Consider the following 24,564-nt stretch of genomic DNA (forward strand, 5'->3'; position numbering starts at 1 on the left):
GAAAACATTCTCATGCATTCAAGAAAAGTATGGCTGAACTTGTACTCAAGTATGAATAAGCCTCCATAAACACAGGATTTATTGTGTCTCTCTCCTTATGGGTAACTAACTTCTGATAGCTAAATTTCACTTTCTTTTCCATAATTAAACCTCATTAATATATGTATTTTTCAAGTTTCTCAATAAACTGGTACCAGACATATTGGTAATTTTAACATCTGAAATGCAACCCCTTAAAATTACCTAACTACAGAAGAATTTGCTATAAATAATTAAAGGTGAGAAATTAAAACTTTAGTGAAAATGTCAAAAAGGAGAGTTCTAAATTTTACCCACATAAGATGTAATGTTTACCTAAGATTACATCTAAAGTATCTGAGCTCCAAAAAGCATATAATCTGCAAGTTATAACCAAGTATAAACATACAACAGAATGTCTGCTTATAACCATCACAACACTTCACTGATTCTTGAGGATGTTTTTAGAGTTTAATGTAATACATTATATTTATTTAAAATAAAACGAAGTTTTCCCTCAGTTTTCACATTTTTTTCAGAATTTGGGGAATAAATTTATAGAAGTTTCTTTCAGCTATAGTTTTGTTTTTTCATTTTGAATTATTAAATGTTTGATATTGATTTCCTGTACATTTTTGCCAAAATATTAAAATATAGGTTTAAAAATTGGTAGAAAAAATCTTTTATTATGTGACTGTATAGTTTAATAAAGTATTTCTGTGTTCCCCACAGAAATTCAAAACTGATTTTTTATTCCTGGTATGCCTTTCAATTTTTCACAACAGAAGTTCCTTTATTACCCTTTCCTTTGAAACATGCAAGTTATTTACATAACAATATATTGGTTTGTGCATAGTTGTAGGTATAAGATCCCTGTAGCTATAAGTGTATGTGCTGTATATGTCCAGTTGACCATTTATTATTTCCTTCAACAGTGAATTTAATTATCCCTGTATTAGGTGCAAACTAAAAATAAACCATCACCATTATGCTAAAGAAATTTACTTTCTATATAGGTAGACATATATACTAAAAGTAGTCATATGTGCATCTGAAACTAATGTAGTATATGGCAATTATACCTTCATAAAAGTAAACAAATAATTAAAAATAAATAAAACAGGCATATAATATAATATGTTCAGTATAAGGTTCTACTGAAGCACAATTAGGGAATGTTTCACAGAAGTGATACTGTCTGCTCTTGCTGGAAAAATGGAAAGTTATCCCAACTGGACAAATAACAGAAGAGCATTTTAGGAAGAAAGACTATTAGGAGAGAATAATAAATAAAAATTTACTTTAAAAATGGAGCATGGTTATCTTAGGTAGGATAGACAGTAAACCAAGGCAGGGAGGAGGAGGGAGACATGTGTCACCTACTAACTCAGCAGTCCTGAGCCTGACCTGATAATATTTCCAGGTGTTCTGAACATTACAACAAACACCATGCTAACAAGAGAGAGAGGGGGTCCATGAAATTCTATGTACCATTTCCACTCTCTTGGAAAGAAAGCTTTGAAATTATGTATTCATCCCAAGGTCTACAAGGGGGAAGAGAAGCCCAAAGAAGAAGCCCATGAAACAGCTTTGGTTAACTGCCTACCTCTGGTCCCTATCTGTTTTATGAGGGAGTCCCTAATGCTTACAGAAAGAGCTCATAAATAACTTTGGGTAACTGCCCCAACTTTAATTAACTGCCTCCTGTCACATATCTGTTTTACAACAAGATGAACAAATAAAGTCTGGAGCAAGATAAGGATTGGGGCGAACAGACCCCCACACATACCTAAGTTTGGGTAATCACTCCCCCCTGGAAAAGCTGGCACTACTTTTACCTGTCAATCAATATATAACTTCCTCACCCCATCCTACCAACTGTATAAGTCCTCAGAACAAAGGATTTGATGTTCTTGCCATCATTATCTTGCCATACCTTGAACCTATTCTTCTCACCTCAGCAAGGCCCATTCTCTTCCAGAAAAATGTATCACTAATTAATCCTGCTTGTATGCTAATAGACTTGCTGATTTGTAATCCTTTACTGCATTGGCAAGAAGAACCAAGTTTTTTCCATAAGTTATAATAATTTAGGTAGTTTTCTTTATTTCCAAAAAACAACTCATATCATCTATATTTCAAATTTTGTAAAAATCTAATTATTAAAATTGAAAATGGAAAATAGTAAGGTATATTTTTCTTTTCTTTTTCTTATCTTTTGTTTTGATGGATCTTTAAAAACATGCTCATGATCCAAGGTCATTTTGTTACTGGAAACTCTAATGTTATATAACAGAGAAAATACATAACCAAAGCTTGAAAACTGAGTTCAATCCCCACTTTAATATCTTACTACCTAAATGATTCTGAGACAGTTATTTGTGCATTTTGCTGTTGAATGTTCTCATCTGTACTCTAAGGATAATAATAGAAAAAAGCAAAAATCTTCTCCAGAGATTCTGAGTAAACAGTACAAGAACATAAAATATAAAATTTAGAGTTTTCTAATTCACAAAATGCTATAGAAGTGGTAGTTATTTTCATCATCATTATTATATCAGAACTCCCAGTCTCAGTAACCCTGCAAGCTGATCATTTCACTTTCTTATATCTGCCCCTTTTTTCTATATTCCTTATATTCTAGAGAAATTATTCTTCTATTTATCTGTCTGTGCAAGCCAGAAACCTGGTAAGGTTTGCTTGTTTGTTTTTTTGTTTGTTGTTGTTGTTGTGTTGTGCTCCGATATATTTTTAGCTCTTTTTTACTCTGTAAAGTGAACTGGTCTACAAGTCCCACAATCATTTTGTTTCAACAGCATGAGTCGTTCCGTGTGCCGTGCTCCCGTGTGTGTCCTTGCTGTCCCACGGTGCGTGCTCCTTTTGCCGTAAGTGACCCCTGCTGTCAGTGCACCTCGTTACCCAGCTAATTCTTACTTCACCCACCTTATGTCATATACGAAGTTTTCTCTGATCCCAGTTGAGCTATGAACTTCTTCAGTTGCTCTACCTTATGATTTAATTGTATTGCATTCTAATTATTCATCCCCTACTTACTAGAAGGTGAAATAATTAGAGACAAGGACTGTGCCTTTTTTCTTTATGCTCTTACCTAGAACAGTGACAAATATACACTAAATGCTAAGAGAATATGAGTTGAATAAATGCACGAGCAGATACATTTATTTTCTGCTAACTAGGAATATCACATTTTCACTTTAATGTCTATTATGATGATCTTTTGTTATTACGATAACCTGAATTGACACATTAACCATACAGAAAGATGAAATTATGCTCAGCAACTCAATTCTGTACTCCAAAATGTTGTGGGTTTGATCCCTGTTGGGGCAAGTGCGAAAGGCAACCCTGATCTCTCTTTCTTTCTCAAATAAATTACAAAAATTATACTCAGGTGAATATTTAAAAAATATATATACTAGGGAGAAGATTCTTAAATGTATTGAATATAAATAGTTTATATTACTATAAATTTATGATAAATTAAAACACTGATTCCCAAAGTAAGTCAGATAACAAAATAATTAGAATAATTAAATTTCATCTGAATTTAAATGTAACAACCCGGAAGATGATCTGTCTACTTGTATCTTCTTTCCAGTCTTAGCCACCATATCCAAATTGATATTGTGACAATTGGCATACCATTATTAAAAGATAAAAAAGACTGTCAAACTGCTTCCTAAATGTTTATTGCTTCATTACACTAGTTTCATAACCTTCATCCTCACCTAAACAAATTCTTGCCCTATCCTTCATTAAATATCAGGACAGAAATCACACTTCTCAAGGATACAGAAATCAGTAGTATTTACATTTTAAAAACATATACAAATAACAATGGTAATCTGCTGTGGAAAGATTCAATTGCATTCTTATTAAGTAATCTTACAATTTAAAATTCCATTTTTGAAGCAATATTGTGTGATATTTGAGACAGTTATGGTATTTTTTTCACCCTGAAGCTCACCTCATAAAAGCTAAAATCCAGGTTGCCCTGTATCTCACTATGGGGAGTAGAAAAACAGCATGAATAGAAAGGTATCATTAAGTTTTATCTCTTAGGTCAGGTGGCTTTAACTGTTTCAAAAAAAGTTTCAATTTTTATCTGTTTATTTGGATAATATATGGCATATCTATATCATAATCCAAATATTATCAAAAAAGGAAATCAAGGCCATCTTTCATAGCATCTACAATAATTTAATATTTTCTTTTTTAATTGACACTTTTTATGGTTGGTCTTATGTTGATCATAACTTATGACTTCTTTTAGTTTATAAGGTAATTACTGGAAACTTGGAGATATAAATGTTAAAACTGGAACTGGATTTTGCTCTGTTCACTAGACTAGGATACAGCTTTTGCTTTCTAACTAGGAAAGACTATTATTATCAACAGGTAAGGTTTCTTTCATTTAGAAAATGAAGTACCTTGAATAGTATAAAATGAGAAACTAAACCAGCCATATTGACTTTGAAGAAAAGGACAATGGTTTGGACACAGTAAAAAAAAAATCTGATAAAATACAAAAGAAATTAAATTACATCCTTATAAATAAATGATCATGGTAACCAAATTTAGTACATCTGGATATTACAGTATTCCCTCACTTATTGCGGGTATTATGTTCTAGACACCCCTGCGATAGGTGAGAATCTGCAAAGTAGGAACCTTACATTTATTTTAGTATTTATATATATTTTAAGGTTTTATAAACCCTTCCTACAACTTATAAACCATTCCCAGTCCCTTATTAACCTTTTCCACACTTTTATAAACACTACTTTTGTTCTTAAACATATTCTACACTCTTAAACCTATGTAACTTTAACAACATACATATACAGTACCACAAAATCCCATGATATAGCAAAAAATCTGCGATAAATAATTAAATATAATATTTTTTAAAATCCCATGATACAGTAAGGCCACGATATGTGAACTGCAATATAGAGAGCGACTACTGTATATCTTGAAACTAATGTAGAAACAGATTCTTTTATGACTCTTTTAGTTAAAATAGAATTGACACTTTTAAACCTTCTGCTGCTATGGTAGAGAAAATATTTTATATTAATGAAAAGTTAAAACTTGCACATTACCTTGGAAACAGAATAATACTTACAGTACAAGTCTTCTTTATTAGATACTGCTTTTACCTGATTAATTTTTAAAATTAAGCTGTTACATATACTATAATACAATTATGCTGCCAATTATAAATATAAGGGGCAACAAAAAGTCAATATACTAGCAATAAGCACAATATAATTGTTGCATACAATATGATAAAAGCAGTGATTTGTTGAAACACATTTGAAATGAATTTAGACAGCAGAAAATTTAGAGCACTATAGTTATTGTAATACTTGCTACTGTGAATGTGTCTTATTTTAAATCAGCAAAATTTTCACTTATTTGTTATCTTAGTAAGTGCGGTGGATAGTTTGAACCTTTGCAGAAATAATTTTGGACTATATAATCACTCTAAATTATAGTGCAAAACACAGTGGAAAAATATGCCTTCTCTACATACCAAAACAACATAATTGAAAGTAACCAGTCATAATCTATAGAACTTCAGCGAACATACATCAGACAGCTTTGACACATTAACGTATGTTCATTCTCCATCTGAGTTCTACAGACTACTGTCTTTTATCCTTGCAATGACTTGTTTGCCATTCTTACAATGAAAGGCAAAAAAAAAAAAAAAAAAACAAACAAAAAAAACATAGCTTCAATATGAATCTTTTCTGCTTAGTCACACTCCATTTTTTCTTTTGAATTGTACGAATAAAGCACTTTGTTATTTATTGTCCATGGATACTACTTATGTCTCCTGTTCAAAAGTGTTTCAGAAATTATATCAGCCATTTGCGACTATCCAAGATTTCTTCTTCATCTGCCTTTCCTCCAAGATTTAAAAGAATTAATTAATTATTTTTAAAAAATATGTTTTATTGATTATACTGTTACAGTTGTCCCAATTTCCCTTTCCTCTGCTCCCCTCCACTCGGTGGCCTCCCTCGCTCCAGTTGTCCCCCCCTTTTAGTTCATGTCCATTGGTTGAGCATATAGTTCTTCTCAACCTCTTCCTGTCTATTCCATTCTCTCTTACTATGTTTCTTAATTCCTGTATTATCTCCCTCTGTATCGCCCTTCCCCCTCCCTTTTGACCTCCCCCCAGTATGTTCCCCATACCTATAGTTCTTTTTCCACTTGCATTGCCTATTTAGCTGCCTTTGTTTTGATTCCCTAGCTTCTGTTGTTGGTTCTTGTGATGCAGTTTTCATTTTAATGTTCAGAGTTTGATCTTCCTTTTTCTAAACCAGTCCCTTTAATATCTCATATAATAGCGGTTTGGATCTAACGAACTCTTTCAGTTTTATTTTGTCCTGGAAGTACTTTCTCTTCCTTTCTATTCTGAATGGCAGTTTCGCTGGATAGAGTATTTGTGACTGTAGGTTTTTCATTTTCATTACTTTGAATATTTCTTGCCAGTCCCTTCTTGCCTGCAAGGTCTCCCTTGAGAAGTCAGCTGATAGTCTCATCGGGACTCCTTTGTACATGATTATTTTCTTCTCTCTTGCTGCTTTTAAGATTATCTCTTTATCTTTAATTTTTGACATTTTGATTATAATGTGTCTTGGAGTGTTTCTCCCTGGGTCCAGTTTTTTGGAACTCTCTGTGCTTCTTGGACCTGTAAGTCTATCTCCTTCCCCAAGTTCATGAAGTTCTGCTTCATTTCTTTTTCACATAATTTTTCAATTTCTATTTCTTCTTCTTCACCCTCTGGCAATCCTATAATCTGTATGTTTGATCTCTTATAGCTGTCACAGAGGTCTCTGATCCTCTCCTCACTTTCCTTGCTTTGCACTGGTTGACTGTTTGTTCCTTCCCTATGTTCCAGTTTGTTGATTTGATCTCTGGATTTTATTTCCTAACCACTTGTCTCATATGTGGTATCATTCTATTTAGTATGAGTGGCTTTCAATCCTTTCTTGTCTTGTTTCAAATCTTTTGTTAATTCTGTAAGCCACCTAATGACTATAGCTCTGAATTGAGTCTCTGAAAGGTTTCTTATTTGTTCGTCTGTCAGATTCTTCATCTCCTGCCTGGTGAGCTGTGTCACCGGGATTTCTATAGTTGTCTGCCTCATTTTGACAGATTTGTGTTTTGCTTTACTTCTTGGGCAGGCTATAGGGGGCAGAGCCCATGTACTTGTCACAATCCGGTGACCGGCGGTGATCCGCAAGCTTTTTAGTGGTGTTGTGGCGCTTTGTGTGGGGGCGGGGGTCCAAGATGAATTCTTGCTGGTATTCTCCGCTGGGAGACCGGGATCCGTCCTCCCGCCCTCTGGGCCTCACCTTCTGAGGCAATGCGGGGGCTGCCTTTCCCAGTGTTGGGGTAGTGAGCTGCCATGGCTTGACTGCAGCCAGTATTGCTCTCCCTGCCGCTGTCCCTGGTGCTACCGCAAACAGCATCACTCGATTCGCTCTTCTTACCTGTCCAACGAGCACCGCTGGTTTATAACTTTGTATGTTGGGCTTCTGTGTAGTTTTATTTTCTGGAATTTCTAGTTATCTTTTGTTTTGAGGTAGTTGTTTTCCTTTCTAGTTGTAGAGGGAGACTGAGCGTGTCAGTCTAAGCCTCCATCTTGGCCGGGAGTCCAAGATTTAAAAGAATTAAAATCAAAGAAGTTTGTACAAAGGAAGTTTTATCTATTTCCACGATACATTTATTGATTAGTTAGAAAGAGTTTTGTTTAAGGCTTTAAAATACACTTGCTTTAAAATTTCATCATTTAAATATTTCATTTCATTGTAATAATCACATTTTAATTTCTGATTTCTCAAAAGAAAATTCTACACAGTAACACTTTACATTGGATTCTATGTTAAAACCTACAGATTGGTATTTACCACATCGAATGTATTGTAATCCACAGTATTCATTTTTAATGAAAGATTTTTAATGTTTGTTACAAACCCAGTTTGAGGATCTAAAGACAGGTCCCTGGGAAACTTCAGCTTTTTGCTAACCAGTATAGTAGGGTATAAGCCACTGAGTTTGGATACTTCAATGATCCTTTTTTCTGTGTCAGACCAATAGAGGTTTTTTCCAATCCAATCAACAGCAAGCGCATTGGGGACAGCTGTGTTATGTACTACCTAAAAAAATAAAAATTTAAAAAGTTAACAGTGTAAATACCTAGTATAAGAACTGAGCAATTGATTCTTGATTTTTAAAGAGATATGTAATTCTATTTAATTGTTATGACATTTAGATAAGCACAAAACATAGAACAATTTACCCTAATAAAGTTACTTACTTGTTGGTGAGAAATTACCTAACATGTAATCAGGCCCCTAGAAATTACATATGGGTTTAAGAAAAAAATGCCCAAATTTGAAAACAGCTGTCTGACAGCTACATAGTTATAGATTTCACTTTCATTTTAGTGTAGTTATCCTCTCAAAATGAGGGGCAAAAATTCTGTCATACATAAATACCCACTCTCATGCATTCACACATACCAAAGATTACCCAAGTTTATCTTTAACAGGTTCTAGGGGAGATAGCAATAGCATTTACCACCCCCAAACTGTTTTTGCCTTAAAATACAAGTGAGAACCTCTCCTAACCAAAGGGAAGTGAAGACATTCTCATTCAATTATGTGCTCAATGCTAACTCCTGTCAATATCAAATATAATAAGGATATATACTTTTTATGTACAAATATAATGTATATAAGTAATCCAAATTTATTGATCTATATGACTGCTATTTCTGAGTTCTCAGTGCTTTTGAGGACTGTGTGCAAAAAGTAATTGAAACTTGGGACTATATAGAGGTCAATAGTAATATAGTTAGAGACAAAAAACACTAATAAAATTTTATAGTTATTTTTTTCCATAAACCATAAATAGTAAGGATATAAATAAAGTGACAGCATAAACATTTTCACCAATTAATATGAATCTACTATACTGAACTGTACATCTTTTCTTCTTCCAAATTTCAATTTTGAAAATTGTCATGTCTGACAATTTTAATAAAAATCAGTGAATTATTAACTCCAAAGGGGGAAAGGTGCATTTTGTAACCCTATGTTATGAAATATTTTAGAGTAATAATAAATCAGTATTGGAAAGCCAGTAGGGAATTAATGTTCTTTAAATATATTAAAGAATCTTCAAAAATATAAAGATAACTGACAATTTAAATGTCTTATAAAAATATATGATCAAGTCTGAATAAGGTAACTTTCAGTTTTTATATGAATCGCCAAAGAACTGAATTATAAAACAACAAACAAAATTATATGCTGTTTTGTTCTATATCACATACTGTTATTTAAAACAAAACATCACTAAATACAGTTGTTCTGAATTACCATAACCCAACCTATTGGCATTGTATAAACACATTTCAAGATAATTAACATTTTCAAAATTTATTGCTTCCAACAAAAATGTCCATATGATGTAATTAATGGCTAAAAAGAGTTTAAACAATTAATAGACTTAAGTACTGAATTTAAACATCTTTATAATAAATTTTACTGTATATAGACAGTGCAGATAATTTTATTTTAAAACTCAAGATAACACAGAAATGGTGCCAAGATCTCATATCTAGAAGATGACATGTATTTAATTACAATGCTGTCTAATCAGAATGTTCATGCTATTATACAAATACATTTAATTATTCCTATTTATAGTGTAGTGATTTTAATAGTGGTATAATTTTAATCTATAATTTAATAATCATTTTTTCAATTATAAATTCTCAGACTTAATTTTGTCTTTTATATAAATTAACACAATTGAATCTGAGATACTCATCTTTCAAGCTGAAAGCAACCATGGCTGTGAATAGAATTCACATTTTATTTACTCAATTTTATTTCTATCTTAGTTCAAATAATAGCATTATAATTATATATAGAGAGAGACATAAAAGGCTTATATTTCATATTTAAACTATGTGTTAATTTACATTATAAAATGTGAAATTCATACCAACCTAATACATTTTGAGTTGTACCTTTACCATCAAATAACACTTCCTATTTAATTCAACCACACTAATAAAATATCTAATAATCCCATTGTTGTAATATCACTTACTTTAATATCACTTCCGTTTAAACACATTCTATTTATGCGGCTCCCATTGGGTCGGCTGGAATCAATCCAATAGATAAATTCTTCTCTGTAATCAAAGTCTATAGCAATAACATTGTTTAACCCCTAAAAATAAAAAAGAATATGTTTGAATAATAACAGAAATTATTTTAAAATATTTTAGAAGTTTATAAGAATCACTATCTCACTTTGTACCTAATACTTATAGTTATTACAATAAATAGAATTTGTGAACACATCTTTTCTAAAGCATTTATATGTTTACATTCTTCCTCTACTGTACACTTAAGATGTTGTATAATTTATTTGAAAATATTTTCCAAGCAGGCCACTACAATTTAGGAACATTTATAGTTAATGATTTAAGTATATAGCCAGAAAGGGTGATACACAAAACAAACAAACAAACAAACAAAAACCCTTGCTTTACGGGAGATAAAGTGAAAGACTCTCACTTTAGGTAACTATTGAATATAAATTTGATGCCATTATTGTCTGTTCTATAGAGTAAGCACAAAATAACATACATCTAAACTGGAAAAATCCCTGATAATTTATCACGATCCCTGCATAGCCATATGATTAAAATAAGAAAAGGTGATTCAGAAATTGTATTATTCCTTTAAACTTTTTTGTCTCAACAAAACAAATACACTTAAAAAATAGTTTTATTCTTCTAGTGGCCCCTTAGGTAATACAGAACCACATCAGAATTAAAAAAATTATAACCTTAGAAGAGTATTTGGCCAAAAAGTAATTGGAGGGTCAAAATATTTTTATTCCATATGGTGGAAATATAAGGAAAAGCCTCACTTCAGAATGGTTATGTATTTTTTAAATCAGGTAACAAAAATGAACAGGAATTCAGAGGATTGGTTTCTGAATGCTACAGCTCTTTGGTTTAGCAACTCCGTTGTTTGATTTTGTTTGAGCATCATGCATTAGTATCTGGCAATCTTCTTAGGTGCTGGATTGTTCAAGTGATTGCTGAAGGATTAGTTTAATTCTGAACTATTAGTAGGGCTTATGGATTTATTATCCCAATGAATTAACAAGACTTGGATTAAAATTTCAATTGTGCTAACTCATTTTAAATACTGAATAGTTTATTAATACATAAATTCTTATGGATCCAAAAATAATTTGATATGGTAGACACTTGGCAAAGCATCAAGGTATCTTTGCTATATCTTTATATTTGATATAAGCTTGCTTATGTCAATATTCAACCCTAAAGTTGTAGTTAAGTCTCAAATTGTTTTAGGAGTCATTTATTATTAGTTTTAGTCCTATAGTCAAGGATTAGCATCTCTAGAGAGACAGGTTCTCTTGTTTGCTTTGGTTTAGTTTTGGGAAGTAGGGATAGGAAGGATGGTGTTTACTGTGTGTGAGTTTAGTTTCCATACGTATTCTCAAAATTTAGAATGCAATAATAATAATAACACTGCTTTAGGTTTATGTAGTGCTTTATGAACGTTAGGCCAAGGTTAAATTATTGCTGTTCAGGGCTTTAAAAAAATTTTTTTAAAGATTTTACTTATTTTTAGAGAGAGGGGAGGGGAGGAGAAAGAGAGAGGAAGAGAAACAGCAATGTGTGAGAGAAATATCTACTTGTTGTCTCTTGAACGCCCCCAGCTGGGAACCTGGCTCACAACCCAGGTATGTGCCCTGACTGGGAATCGAACGAGCAACCTTTCAGTTCACAGGCTGAGCCACACCAGCCAGGGCAAGGTTTTATATCTTTACAACTATCTCCAAAAGTAAGGATAGCCTATGTATAGAAGTAACTTAGAGAAGGTTCTGACAAACACTGATTTTTCTTCTCTTAACAGGAATATATTCTAGTGGTGATGGTGTTAAAATAGGTTCAAATTGTATGTTTTTATTTGGCTTAACATGAGAAATATTTTTCTTCAGTTCCAGATGATAAAGATAATCTGAAATAATCTAACCCCAGAGAATAAACAAGAGTCACAAGGAAGTAAACATGACAGCGTAAATTCCTCACTATGCCCAGATAAATAAATGCAAGTATACTTCTTAATGACAACGTTACTAATCAAAATAATAACTATAAATGCTAAAAAAAAAGAACTTCAACTAATATCCAATTACAGATTCAAAAGATGCATTAGGTATGAATATTCACAAGCTAAAAACAGGAGGACTCCTTAACTAAATGTACTTAAGTGTAAACATCTAGAAAGTTGTCTTGGAGAATAAATGGAGATTTTAATATATATTGAATATATTCCAAGATCTATAGAAGATATAATAAATATATTACAATAGTAGTCTTCAATATTTTTTACATTCAAATAGTTTTTTCACCAGATAAATAAATTACGTGGGTTAAGATTCTCTGATGGGCTTGCAATTCAGATAGAGATAGATAAATTGGAGATTTATAGAGAAAAAGTAGAGAGAAACTTGTTTATAACTTCAGCAAAAATTTACCCACAATCCCTAGTCACAGCAAAATTATTTCCCTTTCTTTACAACAATCAATTAATACAATAAAAATCCAATACCAAATTTAGAAAACCCACTAATAAATTAAAGCTGCAAACACAGATAAATTGAAGCTCTGAATTCTGACATATATATTCTAACAAAACGGGTCATTTTGCTACAGTTTACCATTAATTTGTACAAAAAAATAGTACAATGCTCTCTTTGTAGAATCATATATGAGACATTAAAATAGCCATGGGTATGGTCAAAATAATGTCTAAAAACTAGAGTCATCCTAGTGGTTTCATTGCTGAAAACTGGTCTCATCAAAATCCTGTTTGCTTCTTTCATTTATGTAGCTGAATATCTGTACCCTTTGGTTCAGGGTGATTAATTTAGCAAATTTTCTTTTTTGTTTCTCTGTACAACTTTACTGGAATAAAAGGCACTGTTAGAATTGAACTGGATAACTAATTGGAAAGCTATTTGATTAATTTTCATTGCTACAATTCATGTTATTAAAGTACATTTTCTAAATGTAGTGTATGAATTTAAGTTATAACTGACCTAGCTATAACTCTGTTTTAGACTATGTAGGCTAACAAACATTTACAAGTTTTTATAATTTTATGCTACAAAACTTCTTGAGAATGTTGCTGATGATATTGGAGAATAAAACTCAAGACGTTAGGGTAAATCTTTCTTCCTAGTCACTTACACCAAAACATTCCCAAATTATTAAGGCAGGAGTGTCGTTGTCTTCTCATTTATTTTGACTGAGAGAAAATGTGGAGAGAGGATTACTTTTGTTTTCTGCCTCATTTAGCATAACTAGACAACGTTTCTGTTGCCTAGAACTTACATATTTCTACAATGTTATGACAAAGTTATGGTCCATGACAAGAATGATATATTTCAAACTGTCTGCAGTCAAAACTGGAGTTAAGACTTATCTTTAGCTTTTTGGGTCTCTATTTCCTTACTCAGTGGTCACCATTAACAAGTGCTTTCAGCACCACAGGTGTTCAGAGTTCTCAAGAGCTTCCTCATCTTCCTCATTTCCTCTTTATTTTGATAAACACTACACTAAGAAAACTATCTAAAATTTGTCCTCACTTAGGTACTGGGGATTGGCAGTAGTTTAAAATTATTCCTCGTGGAAAAAAAGCATTATCCAAAAGTGTGCTTTAAAGTAGTTTGATTATATGAAATAGACTTAAATGATGTATAGAGGGGAAAAAAAACATTTTGTTCCATTAAGAACAATCTCAGATAACATATTAGCTATAAAGACAACAAAAGAGAAAACAGAAATGTCCTGAGCAATGGAGTTGGAAATTGAAGCAAGGAGTGCTGTTATGGTTCTTTTCATGAAGTGTTGCCGTATTAGTTAAATTTGTGGTTCAGTTGAGCTTATAAATAGAGTATCTTAAAGAGAGAACTTTCTAAGATAGCACAGTCTAAAGGAGAGAAATGTTAAAAAGAATACACACATGTGATAAAATGGATAGATTTGAGAATGTCCTGCTAAGGGAAATAAGTCAGACAGAAAGAAACAAGAAACATATGATATCACTCATATGTGGGATATAGAACTGAAAGCAACAAATGAACAAACAGGAAAAACAAACAAAAACTCATAGACATAGACAATAGTGTGGTGGTTCCCAGAGGAAAGGGGGTCGAGGGGGAGTAAAGAATAAAGGGGTCAAGTTCGTGTTGACAAAAGAAGTTTTGGTTTTAGGTGGTGGGCACTCAATGCAATATACAGATCTTGTATCATCTTGTATCATAGAATTATATATTTGAAATGTATATATTTTATTAACCAAAGTAACCCCAATAAACTTAATTTAAAAATAAATTAGGCCTTGGATGGCCAGGTAGTTCAGCTGCTTTGAGTGTTGTCCCAATAATCCCAATAAGACTGGGTTTGATCCCCAGTCAGGGCACATACAAGAATCAACCAATGAATGAAAAAATAAGTAGAACAACAAAACAGATGTTTCTCTCCCTTCCTCTTTCTCAAATCAATAAATAAAAAATTAATAAAAAATATATCTTTAAAGGGAAATAAATAAATATAGACATGTACTATAACAATAAACAATATAGTGAAGGGAAAATAAACATGTCTCTTTTCCAGAGACCACACAAGAAAATCAATGACTGGCTCACTTAACTTGGAAGGAATAGAAAGAGCATGCAGATTTACTCCAAGAGAAAGATAATTTCAAGTATTTTCTACCTTTGCTACAAGCTTAAAATTAGGCCGCATGGAAAATAAAGAATTAAATTAAGTTAAATAATGTAGAAAAATCACTTGGTCAGTAAAAATATTTCTATTGTAAAGCAGTTATTTATACATACTTGAATTTTTTCCCTAGAATTATTCATCTCTTAAAGAGATAGTTGTTTAATTCTTATATTTTAACAGATCCTGTTTAGTTTTTATAAAAACAGGAAAATACTTTATATTTTATTCAATCTCCAAAGGGCTTAGAATTAGAAAGTGAAACAGTGTAATTCAGTGGATGTTGGTGACTTCTCCAAACTCGAGAGCAGGAAACATCCATGAATAAGGTAGGGGTATGTGTAGCAAGCACATGGTAAGCTTGAGTACTCCGAGGATTTGGAAAGCATGGATTCTATGTCAGAGTGGCAGCAGCTAAACAGTTTGATTGTGGCTATTCAGATATGTGGGCTCAGCCCTGATAAACCTTCCTTTTTTTTATGGGTAGCTAGAAATCTGGGTTTTAATAGGAAATTTTTATTTTCAATCTGTAACTTAGATGAAAGCTAGAAAATCCAACTCTGTTATGAAGAGTCAATATCACACTTATCAATGAATGTTTACACTTAAAATAATACTAAATATTTACACAAAATTAATGAAATTCTAACATTATAAATAAAGAAATCCATCTGTGTGGTGTCAGAAATAATTTTAATTAAATATTTTTTGTGTTGCTGAAAAATTACCACATGAATGGCTTTCTTTGCCTATTAATGCTGGCATAAATATAATATAAGAACAAGGAATATCCTTATTTTTGGCACACTTATTCTAGACAGTGCTTTTACATATGCATGCCGTTATTATAGTTTGGGGCCAAGAGATATCTGTAGCAGAACAAATACAAACTAAATAATTCCTAAGAAGCTATTACTTCTGACAACTAAAAATATGCTATAACTAACTATATGTGATTTCCTTAGTCCACATAGTAGTCATTCTAGTTTTAATCATTTAATTTTATGCTACTTCCACTGCAAAGTGGGAGGGAAAAAAAGTTGAAGTGAGTGAGTCACAGCTTTATATTTTGTCATAAAATGGAAATTATATATTTCATGTCAAATAATATATATAAATGATTCTGACAATAGAATTCAAACATAAAAACAGAAGTCCAGATCCATTTAGGTCATGGGATGGATTGAGAAATGAAGAGGACAAGACTGGAAATATGTGCCTTATAACATTTAACTAAGTTATAATCATGCTTTTACTCCCCTGTTTATTCCAGATTTTAAGGGGTGGGGATCATCAGCCTTGTTTTATTTCTTGGTTATATACACAGAAACTTGAATTCTGTAAAAGATATTTATTTTTAAGTCACAGAGGCATAAGCATAGATACATAGAACAGACTGACAGATCTCAGAGGGGAGCAGAGTGGGGGGACTGGAAGAGATTAACCAAATAACATATGCATATATGCATAGCTCATGGACACAGACAACAATATAGTGAAGGTCAGGGGTTGGCGGTGCAGATCTGGGGTCTGGGTGGAGAAGACCAAAGGGGAAAAATGGGGAACATCTGTAATAGTGTGAACAATAAAAAAATCACGAAGAAAATCACACTTGGGTAATGCACCAAATAACTTAAAAGAGACTTTTATGCTTTCTCTAGCTATTCTTTTCCTTATTTTAATTATACCTTGCAACATTTACTTTTGTGATGTGACAAATTCAGAACATCACCTCGGCAATTCAAGCAAAATAAAATTTTTGGTCATGTCATAAACATACATGCATGTATTTATGAACAGTTAGTGTTTCACAAATTCTGATCGTGAGATATTTCTGTGGCTCTAATACAAATTTGAAGTACTCATAATTAATATTACCCAATCATCATGAGAATATCATACCTGTTTTAAAAGTGTGTAGTTGGAACCATCTGTGCTAATTTTTCTTATCTCATGATGATCAGCAAGAATTAGAAAAGGTTCTTCATCTAAATACCAAGATAAAAAACATATTAGACATTTTGTGTGCATGGTTTTCAATTCTGCTTGCTTTCTGTTTTGCTTCTGAAGCATTATAAATTCAAATGCATGCCTCTAGTAGATTAATATTTTAAAAATTCACACTAAGCACCTCAGTTAATAATAAGATAAAAAGGCAGCAAACACATAGACAGTACAGGAAATCAAAATAATTATAAATGCTAATGCTCTCTTTCCCTCGATTTCTTTGAATATTAAATGATCTAATTTATTGGAAATTAGTAGAAATAAATGCTGTTATAATCTAATTTTTTAAATGAGCTTTTAATAAAAGAATAAGCTACCCCAATCTTAGAAAGTTATGGTACAGTTAAACATACATACTATCAAACATTTCTTTTTTTGATAATCAAATAACTACCTGACATTCTCAGAATAACTTTGGAGTAAACTAAGAGTATCATTGCCCCATTACCCACCTGTATACTTTTTATTTGCCTAGGGACTTCACCAAAATAATTCTTAAAGTATTGGATCTATAATTTTTGTTTATTGACCTTCCTTTTCCTTATGAGTCTGTTTTTTAAAATCCTTTAATAATCTATACTTCCTTCTTATTGTTTGTCAAATATGGTTTAGAATCTCATTTGTTCTAGAATCTAGGAAAGATAATAATAAAAATCTGACCATTCTCCATATATATGAAGATTCTCTAAACCTTTATATTGGTTTTCTCATCAGTATTTATTAGGACATAAAACAGTTTCTTAAGCAAAAGATGTTCAGAAAGTTTTGTATAGTATATTTATTTGACTTTTATAAGACTAATTTAACGTCAATTTGCCCACATCCTTGATTGTTATAAGCCTAGATCAATTCAATAAAAATTTTGTTTATACTCTTTTTAAACACCTTTGTTTCTTAGATGAATTAATATACACACTTAGCTGCCCTGTAAGCAAATTTAATGTCAGCAGAAAATAAAACAATAAAATATAGTCATTTTATGTAATTTAATGTAAATTATATTGTAAAGCACTAATTGTCATAGAGTTTTGTCCTGTTTACTTTATGTTCAAAATTATTATTTTCCTCCTCTTATCATTTACTTTCATAATAAATATATAATACATGTTCTAGCATCCTCTATGTCAGGGCCTATAAACACATACCACATGTGCGGGATGGCAGTGCCCTCATCATTCCAGTCTTTCTGTTGAGACCGAACTGATACTCAGAACCCTATTCAACAGAGTAGGCTCTCAATTGAAGATGTTTTTTCCATCCCTATCAATATAGTTCTACATTTGTAAATGTAAAATTAATAAGTCATGTTCTACATCAATACTTAAGCACCTCTGTTCCTTACAACTTAAATGTAGGAATTTAAACCATAAAACTCCTAGAAGAAAAAAGGAAAAATAACTCTTTGATATAGATCTTGGTAACAATTTTTAGGTATGACACCAAAAGCACAAGCAATAAAGGCAAAAACAAATAAGTGGGACTAGGTCAAACCAAAAGCTTCTGCACAGCAAAAGAAACAATGTAATAAAAGGTATCCTACAGAAGCAGAAAAAATATTTGCACGTTATATTTGATAAGGGGTTAATATCCAAATCCAAACTATGTAAATAACTTCTAAAACTTAATTACAAAAAAATTAAATAAAAATTCGAGGAAATAAGTATACATTTTTTTTCAAAGACATAGAAATGGCCACAGATACATGAAAAGGTGTGCTAAAGTTCTAATCACTAGGGAAATGCAAATCAAAACCACAATGTTAGAAAAGACTAATGATATTGAAAAGATTAATGATATCAAGTATTAGAAAGGATGTGGAGAAAAGACAACTCTTGTGCATTGTTAGCAGAAATGTAAATTGATGCCATCACTATGGAGGTTCCTCAAAAAGTTAAAAATAGAACTACCATATGCTCCAGCAATATCACTTCTTGGTATATATCCAAAAGAAATAAAAAGAGTATCAAAGATAGATCAGGTCTCCCTGGATATTGCAGCCTTATAAACAATAGCAAAGATATGGAAATAACCTAAGTGTCTGTCAATGGATAACAAATATGTCATATATATATATATGCATGTACATATTCACACACACACACATATATGTGTGTGTGTGTATATATATATATATATATATATATATATATATATATATATATTACGCAGCCATGAGAAAGAACAAAATCCTGACATTTTACAACAACATAAATGGTCCTTGAGGACACCATGCTAAGTGAAATAAGTCAGATAAAGGCAAATACATTTTGATATTGCTTATATGTGGAATCTAAAACAAAGACCATGTAGAAACAGAGAGTAGAATGATGGCTACCAATGTCTGAGGGGTGGAGGAAATGGGAAGATGCTGATAAAAGGGTACAAACTTCCATTTACAAGATGAGTAATTTCTGGACATCTAATACACAGGATTGTGATTATAGATAACAATACTGTAATATGTACTTGAAGGTTACTGAGAACAAATCTTAAATATTCTCACCACACAAAAAATAAAATGGTAATTATGTCCAGTGATGGAGGTCTTAACTAACATTATGGTGATAATCATATTGCAATATTTAAGTGTATCAAATCAAAACATTGTACACTTAAAAATTAAAAAATGTTCTATGCCAATTAGATCTCAAGAGATTTGGAAAAACTCTAGCCTCTTTTTAGAACATTTTTATGCTTCAGGAATTTACTTTTTGGATTAAAACTATGATTTTTTTCTAATTATTATTGTTAACAGTAAATAAATATAGCTTGAATATGGAATAGGACCCAAACTGTAATCAGCATTCATCTCCTTTATAAACAATCCTTTATGAAAAGTTTATAGTAATGGAAACTGACTGGTTTGGAGATTTTATGTCATCTTTTTGTCCCAGGCACTAAATACATGATATAGAAAGTAGTAAACTGATCAAAAGCAGACAGTTTGACAAATAAAACAATGTGTTCTGAATAACACAAAAACTGATTCAGGAATGAATATTCCAAAACTAATGAAAAGTGAAATAAAATTGAATGTAGTTATTCTCCTATATTGTGCACATTTTAGCCAGTTAAATAACTAATTTTTATGTTCCAATACCTGGTATTTATTTCATGAATGTAGATGAGAAAATATCTAATGTTTTAAATGTTGTCACCAAAATGCATATATAAAAGAAACTAGAAGTATTATTTGATTTATTACACTCCAGTAAGGGCGACAGAGACACCTTATATACCATTTCTTGCCCATTTTAATAGTCATTATTTTATATTGCTTTCTATTATTTTAATATGTGTGATAATCTCCCCTAATAAATTATAATATTTTTAAAATTATGGGTCATATTTTACTTAATTTTCTAATTTACAAATAATCACACTATTCAGAACAAACAAGTTTAATATTTGCTGAATCACTGGAAGAATTAAAAAATTTTTATATAGCTGATTTATTGTTGTCATCATTATTCTGTTGTTATTATTGACCTACTGTTCTCCCTGACATGCAGGAGGGTGTGGGGTGTAGGGAAGAAGGAAAACTATTAGAAAATTTTTACAATAGTCTCTTTAATAGTCTAGACCAAGTCTTCTCCTGTGTTTTAGCAGGAGGCAATGCTAGAGGTAGTTCTTATTACTTGTGAGTACTCTCAAAATCTTTAAAAATAAAGTCGCTTAATAATTCACAAGGCCATAGTGCAGTGTTATTAGAAATAGAGCAGTTTATGGACAACACACAAAATCAAAATGACAGATTCCCATATCAAGGTAAGTAGGGATAAATTTTGATTTTTTAAGATAGAGCGAGAATAAATAAACTCAATAAAAATGGCTAAAAAATACAGGATACATATATGTTGCTGAGGTTGCTCTGTGGACAAGTTTAATTTGATACCTGAAAGTGATTTGCAGCCATCTGGGTTATCAGGTTGCATTTCATACCCATCTGTACAGAGACAATTGTAGGTCCCATATGTATTGATGCACTGCTGGCTACATGGAAAGCCTGTAGAGCATTCATCAATGTCTACACATGTTTTACCATCATCCTTCATTTGGAATCCAGGCCAGCATTTGCACTGCAGAATATAAAGCAAGCATAGTAAATTCATTTAATTGTCACAGTCTTTTCCTATTGAATATCTTTTTAGCATTATTCAACCAACAACAGAGAATGGCAAGTCTTTCTGTCACCCAGTGATTATACTTTAATAAAAAGTATAAATATAAAGTGTAGTTAAAGTTAAAAAATCTCCAAAATATATTCACTTGATCTTCTGAGGTTGGGAAGATTACAAAAGTTAATTGATACCACCATAGCCACGTGACTAGAAAATGGCAAAGAAAACAGAACTAAACTGTAAAATTTTATTATTTTTCTATTTCATTAATATTGTCTTTTTTGAAGGCTTTAACAATAATAAGCATTAAACCTTATGTGGAGTTATGAAAATTACTAATATTATCACATTCTATTATATTTTATTAGAGCCTTACACAAATCTATGATTTGGGTATTATTATCCTTAGTGAACTGATGAGAAAGCTAAAGGCACAAGGTGAAGTTGCCTAGATAAAGTTGAGGCAGTCTGTAATTTTTAAATATATAGTAAGAATCAATTAATATTTATTGACTGGAAAGATTCCACAACCTGAAATGTTAATATTGTCTGGAGAAATAATCGTCGTCGTCGGCAGCCCTCCGTCTCGAGAGACGATGGTGTAGCTTCTTAAGAGTCTATCTGCACCGCTGAGAATGGCTGTGCAGTCCGACTCGGGAGTGACACGGTATCTGTCTCCTCCCATGTTGAATCGATATCTTGCGATGACGCTGGAGTGTCCTCTCCAGTGAAGCTGAAGCTACAGAGCCTGGGCAGGGTGATATGGAGGGTCTGCTGTTGCCCATGCAGCAGACCCCCCCTCTCTTCACAGCTGAAGGGTCCAAGGGAAAGACGGAGTCAATACAGCTTGGTTTCAGGTGCGCCGCAGGAGTTGCCGGTGTTGACTACAATGTCAAACCGCCTTAGGGACTCCGGCTCCGGATTTTCTGTTGGGGTTTACTCCCTTAGCCTTTCCCCTGAAGAGGTATGCCGCAAGGCAGCGGAGGTTTTTTGGAATCAGAGTTTTCCTTCTCTGGGAGAAATAATAATAACATAGTTTTCCCATCAGCTTGTATTATCACACCTTTTCTCATGACTTCAGGTCAAGATGGCAGCATAGCTAAGCATAGCTTGGCTCCTCACACAACCACATCAAAATTACAATTGAAGTATAGAATAATCATCATTCAGAAGCATCAGAAATCTAGTTGAATGGAAGTCTGACAACTACTGAATTAAAGAAACCACACCCTTCCAGACTGGTAGGAGGTGCGGAGACAAAGAACAGGCTGGTCTCACATCCATGTGTGGTGGATAAAAATTTGAGTGGCATATCTCAGGATCAAGAAGTCTCAGCTTCACACCAGGTTCCCCAGCCCAGGGTTCCATTGCCAGGAAGATAAGTCCCTATAACTTCTGACTGCAAAAACCAGTAGGGATTGAATAAATAGAAGAAACTTCTGTAGTCCCAAGCAGTTCCTCTTAAAGAACCCACATGTGGACTATTTCAGATTCACTCCCTCTGAGTTCCAGCACTGGGGTAGCCACTTGAAAGCTACCAGATGCATACAGGAAGAAGCTGAAGTGTCCAGCATCAAATCTGTCTGGGGGACAGATTTCCCCCAGAGAGAAAGGCAGGCAGAGGCCATTGTCCTTTTTCTGACCCCTCCCCCAACAGAGCTACAGAGCTGGGAAGTGGGTGCCATATCTGAGACTCCATCAGCCTAGTTAATACTGTTTGGCACACCCTGGAGATCCCCAGAGACTCTGTTCCATCTAACTTATGGGCACACACAAGCTGCTTTTCAAAATGAATGGCTTATCTTGGCTCATACTTCACAACTTCTTAAATTCTCCCTAATAAGCGACATCCAGCCTCAGTGAGCCCCCAGTCCTGTAGCTCTTGCTAAGTGGCCCCAGGCCCAACACTAGCAGCAACCAGCTTACATTCACAGCTAGGTTTCAATAGGAATCTCTAAGCCCAGCATATGTAGCAGCCATCTCGGATTGCTTTATAGCTCAGACAAGGTGACCCCAGGCAAAACAAAGCTGGGGGCCAACCTTGGCTTACACCACCTGGGAAATTCAAGAGTTCACCTAGTGGACAACTTCAGGCCACATAAAAGCACTGCCACCTTGTCCCTACACAGGTGACCCTCCACAGAGAGTGGGCGTTGGTGGTCGGTGATCACAGCCAATCCTTACAGCTGACTGTCTTCGGTAAACCCTTCCCATTGACCTGCCTACAGCAACCAAGCAAGGCTCAAGTACAAGAGGAGGGTGTACTCAGCCCACATGAAAGGTATTCCTTGAGTATCCAGCTTGGGTGGTAGGAGAGGCTGTGCTACTGTATCCTATAGAACATCTACTATATTAGGCAGCACTACCTAATACATAGAAACAAACACAGGGAGTCTGCTAAAATGATGAGACAAAGAATTATAGTTCAAATGAAAGAACAGATCAAAACTTCAGAAAAAGAACTAAGCAAAATGGAGATAAGCAATCTGTCAGATGCAGAGCTCAAAACACTGGTTATAAGGATGCCCAAGGAACTTGAGGACCTCAACAGCATAAAAGAGATCCAGTCAGAAACAAAGAATACACTAATTAAAATCAAGAACAATTTACAGGGAAACAACAGGAGAGTGGATGAAGCTGAGAATCAACTGAATGATTTGGAACATAAGGAAGCAAAAAACAACCCATCAGAGCAAGAAGAAAGAACCAAAACAAACAAACAAAAAAACCAAGAGTATTTTAAGCAGCCTTTGGAACAACTTCAAGAGGTCCAGCATTTGCATCATAGGGGTGCTAGAAGGAAAAGAGAAAGAGCAAGAAACTGAAAATCTATTTGAAAAAATAATGAAAGAAAACTTCCCTAATTTTGTGAAGGAAAGAGACATGAAAGTAGAGGAAGCACAAAGAGTCCCAAACAAGATGGATACAGAGGCCCACTCCAAGACACATCATAATTAGAATGCTAAAGGTTAAAGACAAAGAGAGAATCTTAAAAGCAGCAAGAAAAAAAGCGAAAAGCAGTTAATTACCTACAGGGGAATTTCCACAAAATTTTCAGCTGATTTCTCAAAAGAAACTTTGCAGGCTAGAAGGATTGGCAAGAAACATTCAAAGTCATGAAAGCAGGGACCTACAGCCAAGATTGCTCTATCCAGCAACGCTATTATTTAGATTTGAAGGGCAGATGAGCTTCCCAGACAAGAAAAAACTAAAGGAGTTCATCATCACCAAACCATTATTATATGAAATGTTAAAGGGACTTATTTAAGTAAAAGATCCAAACTATGAACAATAAAATGGCAATGAATACATATCTATACAAAATTGAATCTAAAAACCAAACTAAGCAAACAAGAACAGACACAAAATCATGGATACAGAGAGCATTTTGATGGTTGCCAGATGGGAGGGGGTATGTGGGAATGTGTGAAGAGGAGAGGGGATTAAGAAGTACAAATAAGTAGTTACAGAATTGGGATGTAAAGTATAGGAAGTGGAATAGCCAAATAGTCTATGCATGACACTAAC

At 33.1% G+C, this 24,564-nt stretch overlaps 1 protein-coding gene across 1 annotated transcript in view; it reads right to left on the reverse strand.

Moving 5' to 3' along the window:
* The window catches only part of LRP1B (LDL receptor related protein 1B), a 1,919,366-nt gene that overhangs the window by 255,484 nt on the left and 1,639,318 nt on the right, over positions 1–24,564 (reverse strand). Inside the window, exons 56-59 of the mRNA XM_090279551.1 lie at positions 20,811–20,994; positions 16,811–16,896; positions 10,183–10,305; positions 8,035–8,216 (exon numbers count right to left, since the gene is read on the reverse strand). Of these exons, the coding sequence (XP_090135677.1) occupies positions 8,035–8,216; positions 10,183–10,305; positions 16,811–16,896; positions 20,811–20,994 (575 nt within the window). The remainder of the gene's footprint in view (positions 1–8,034; positions 8,217–10,182; positions 10,306–16,810; positions 16,897–20,810; positions 20,995–24,564) is intronic.

The sequence above is a fragment of the Furipterus horrens genome, unplaced genomic scaffold (assembly GCF_987537825.1).
Source record: "Furipterus horrens unplaced genomic scaffold, mFurHor1.1.pri manual_scaffold_1, whole genome shotgun sequence".
Lineage (NCBI taxonomy): Eukaryota > Metazoa > Chordata > Mammalia > Chiroptera > Furipteridae > Furipterus > Furipterus horrens.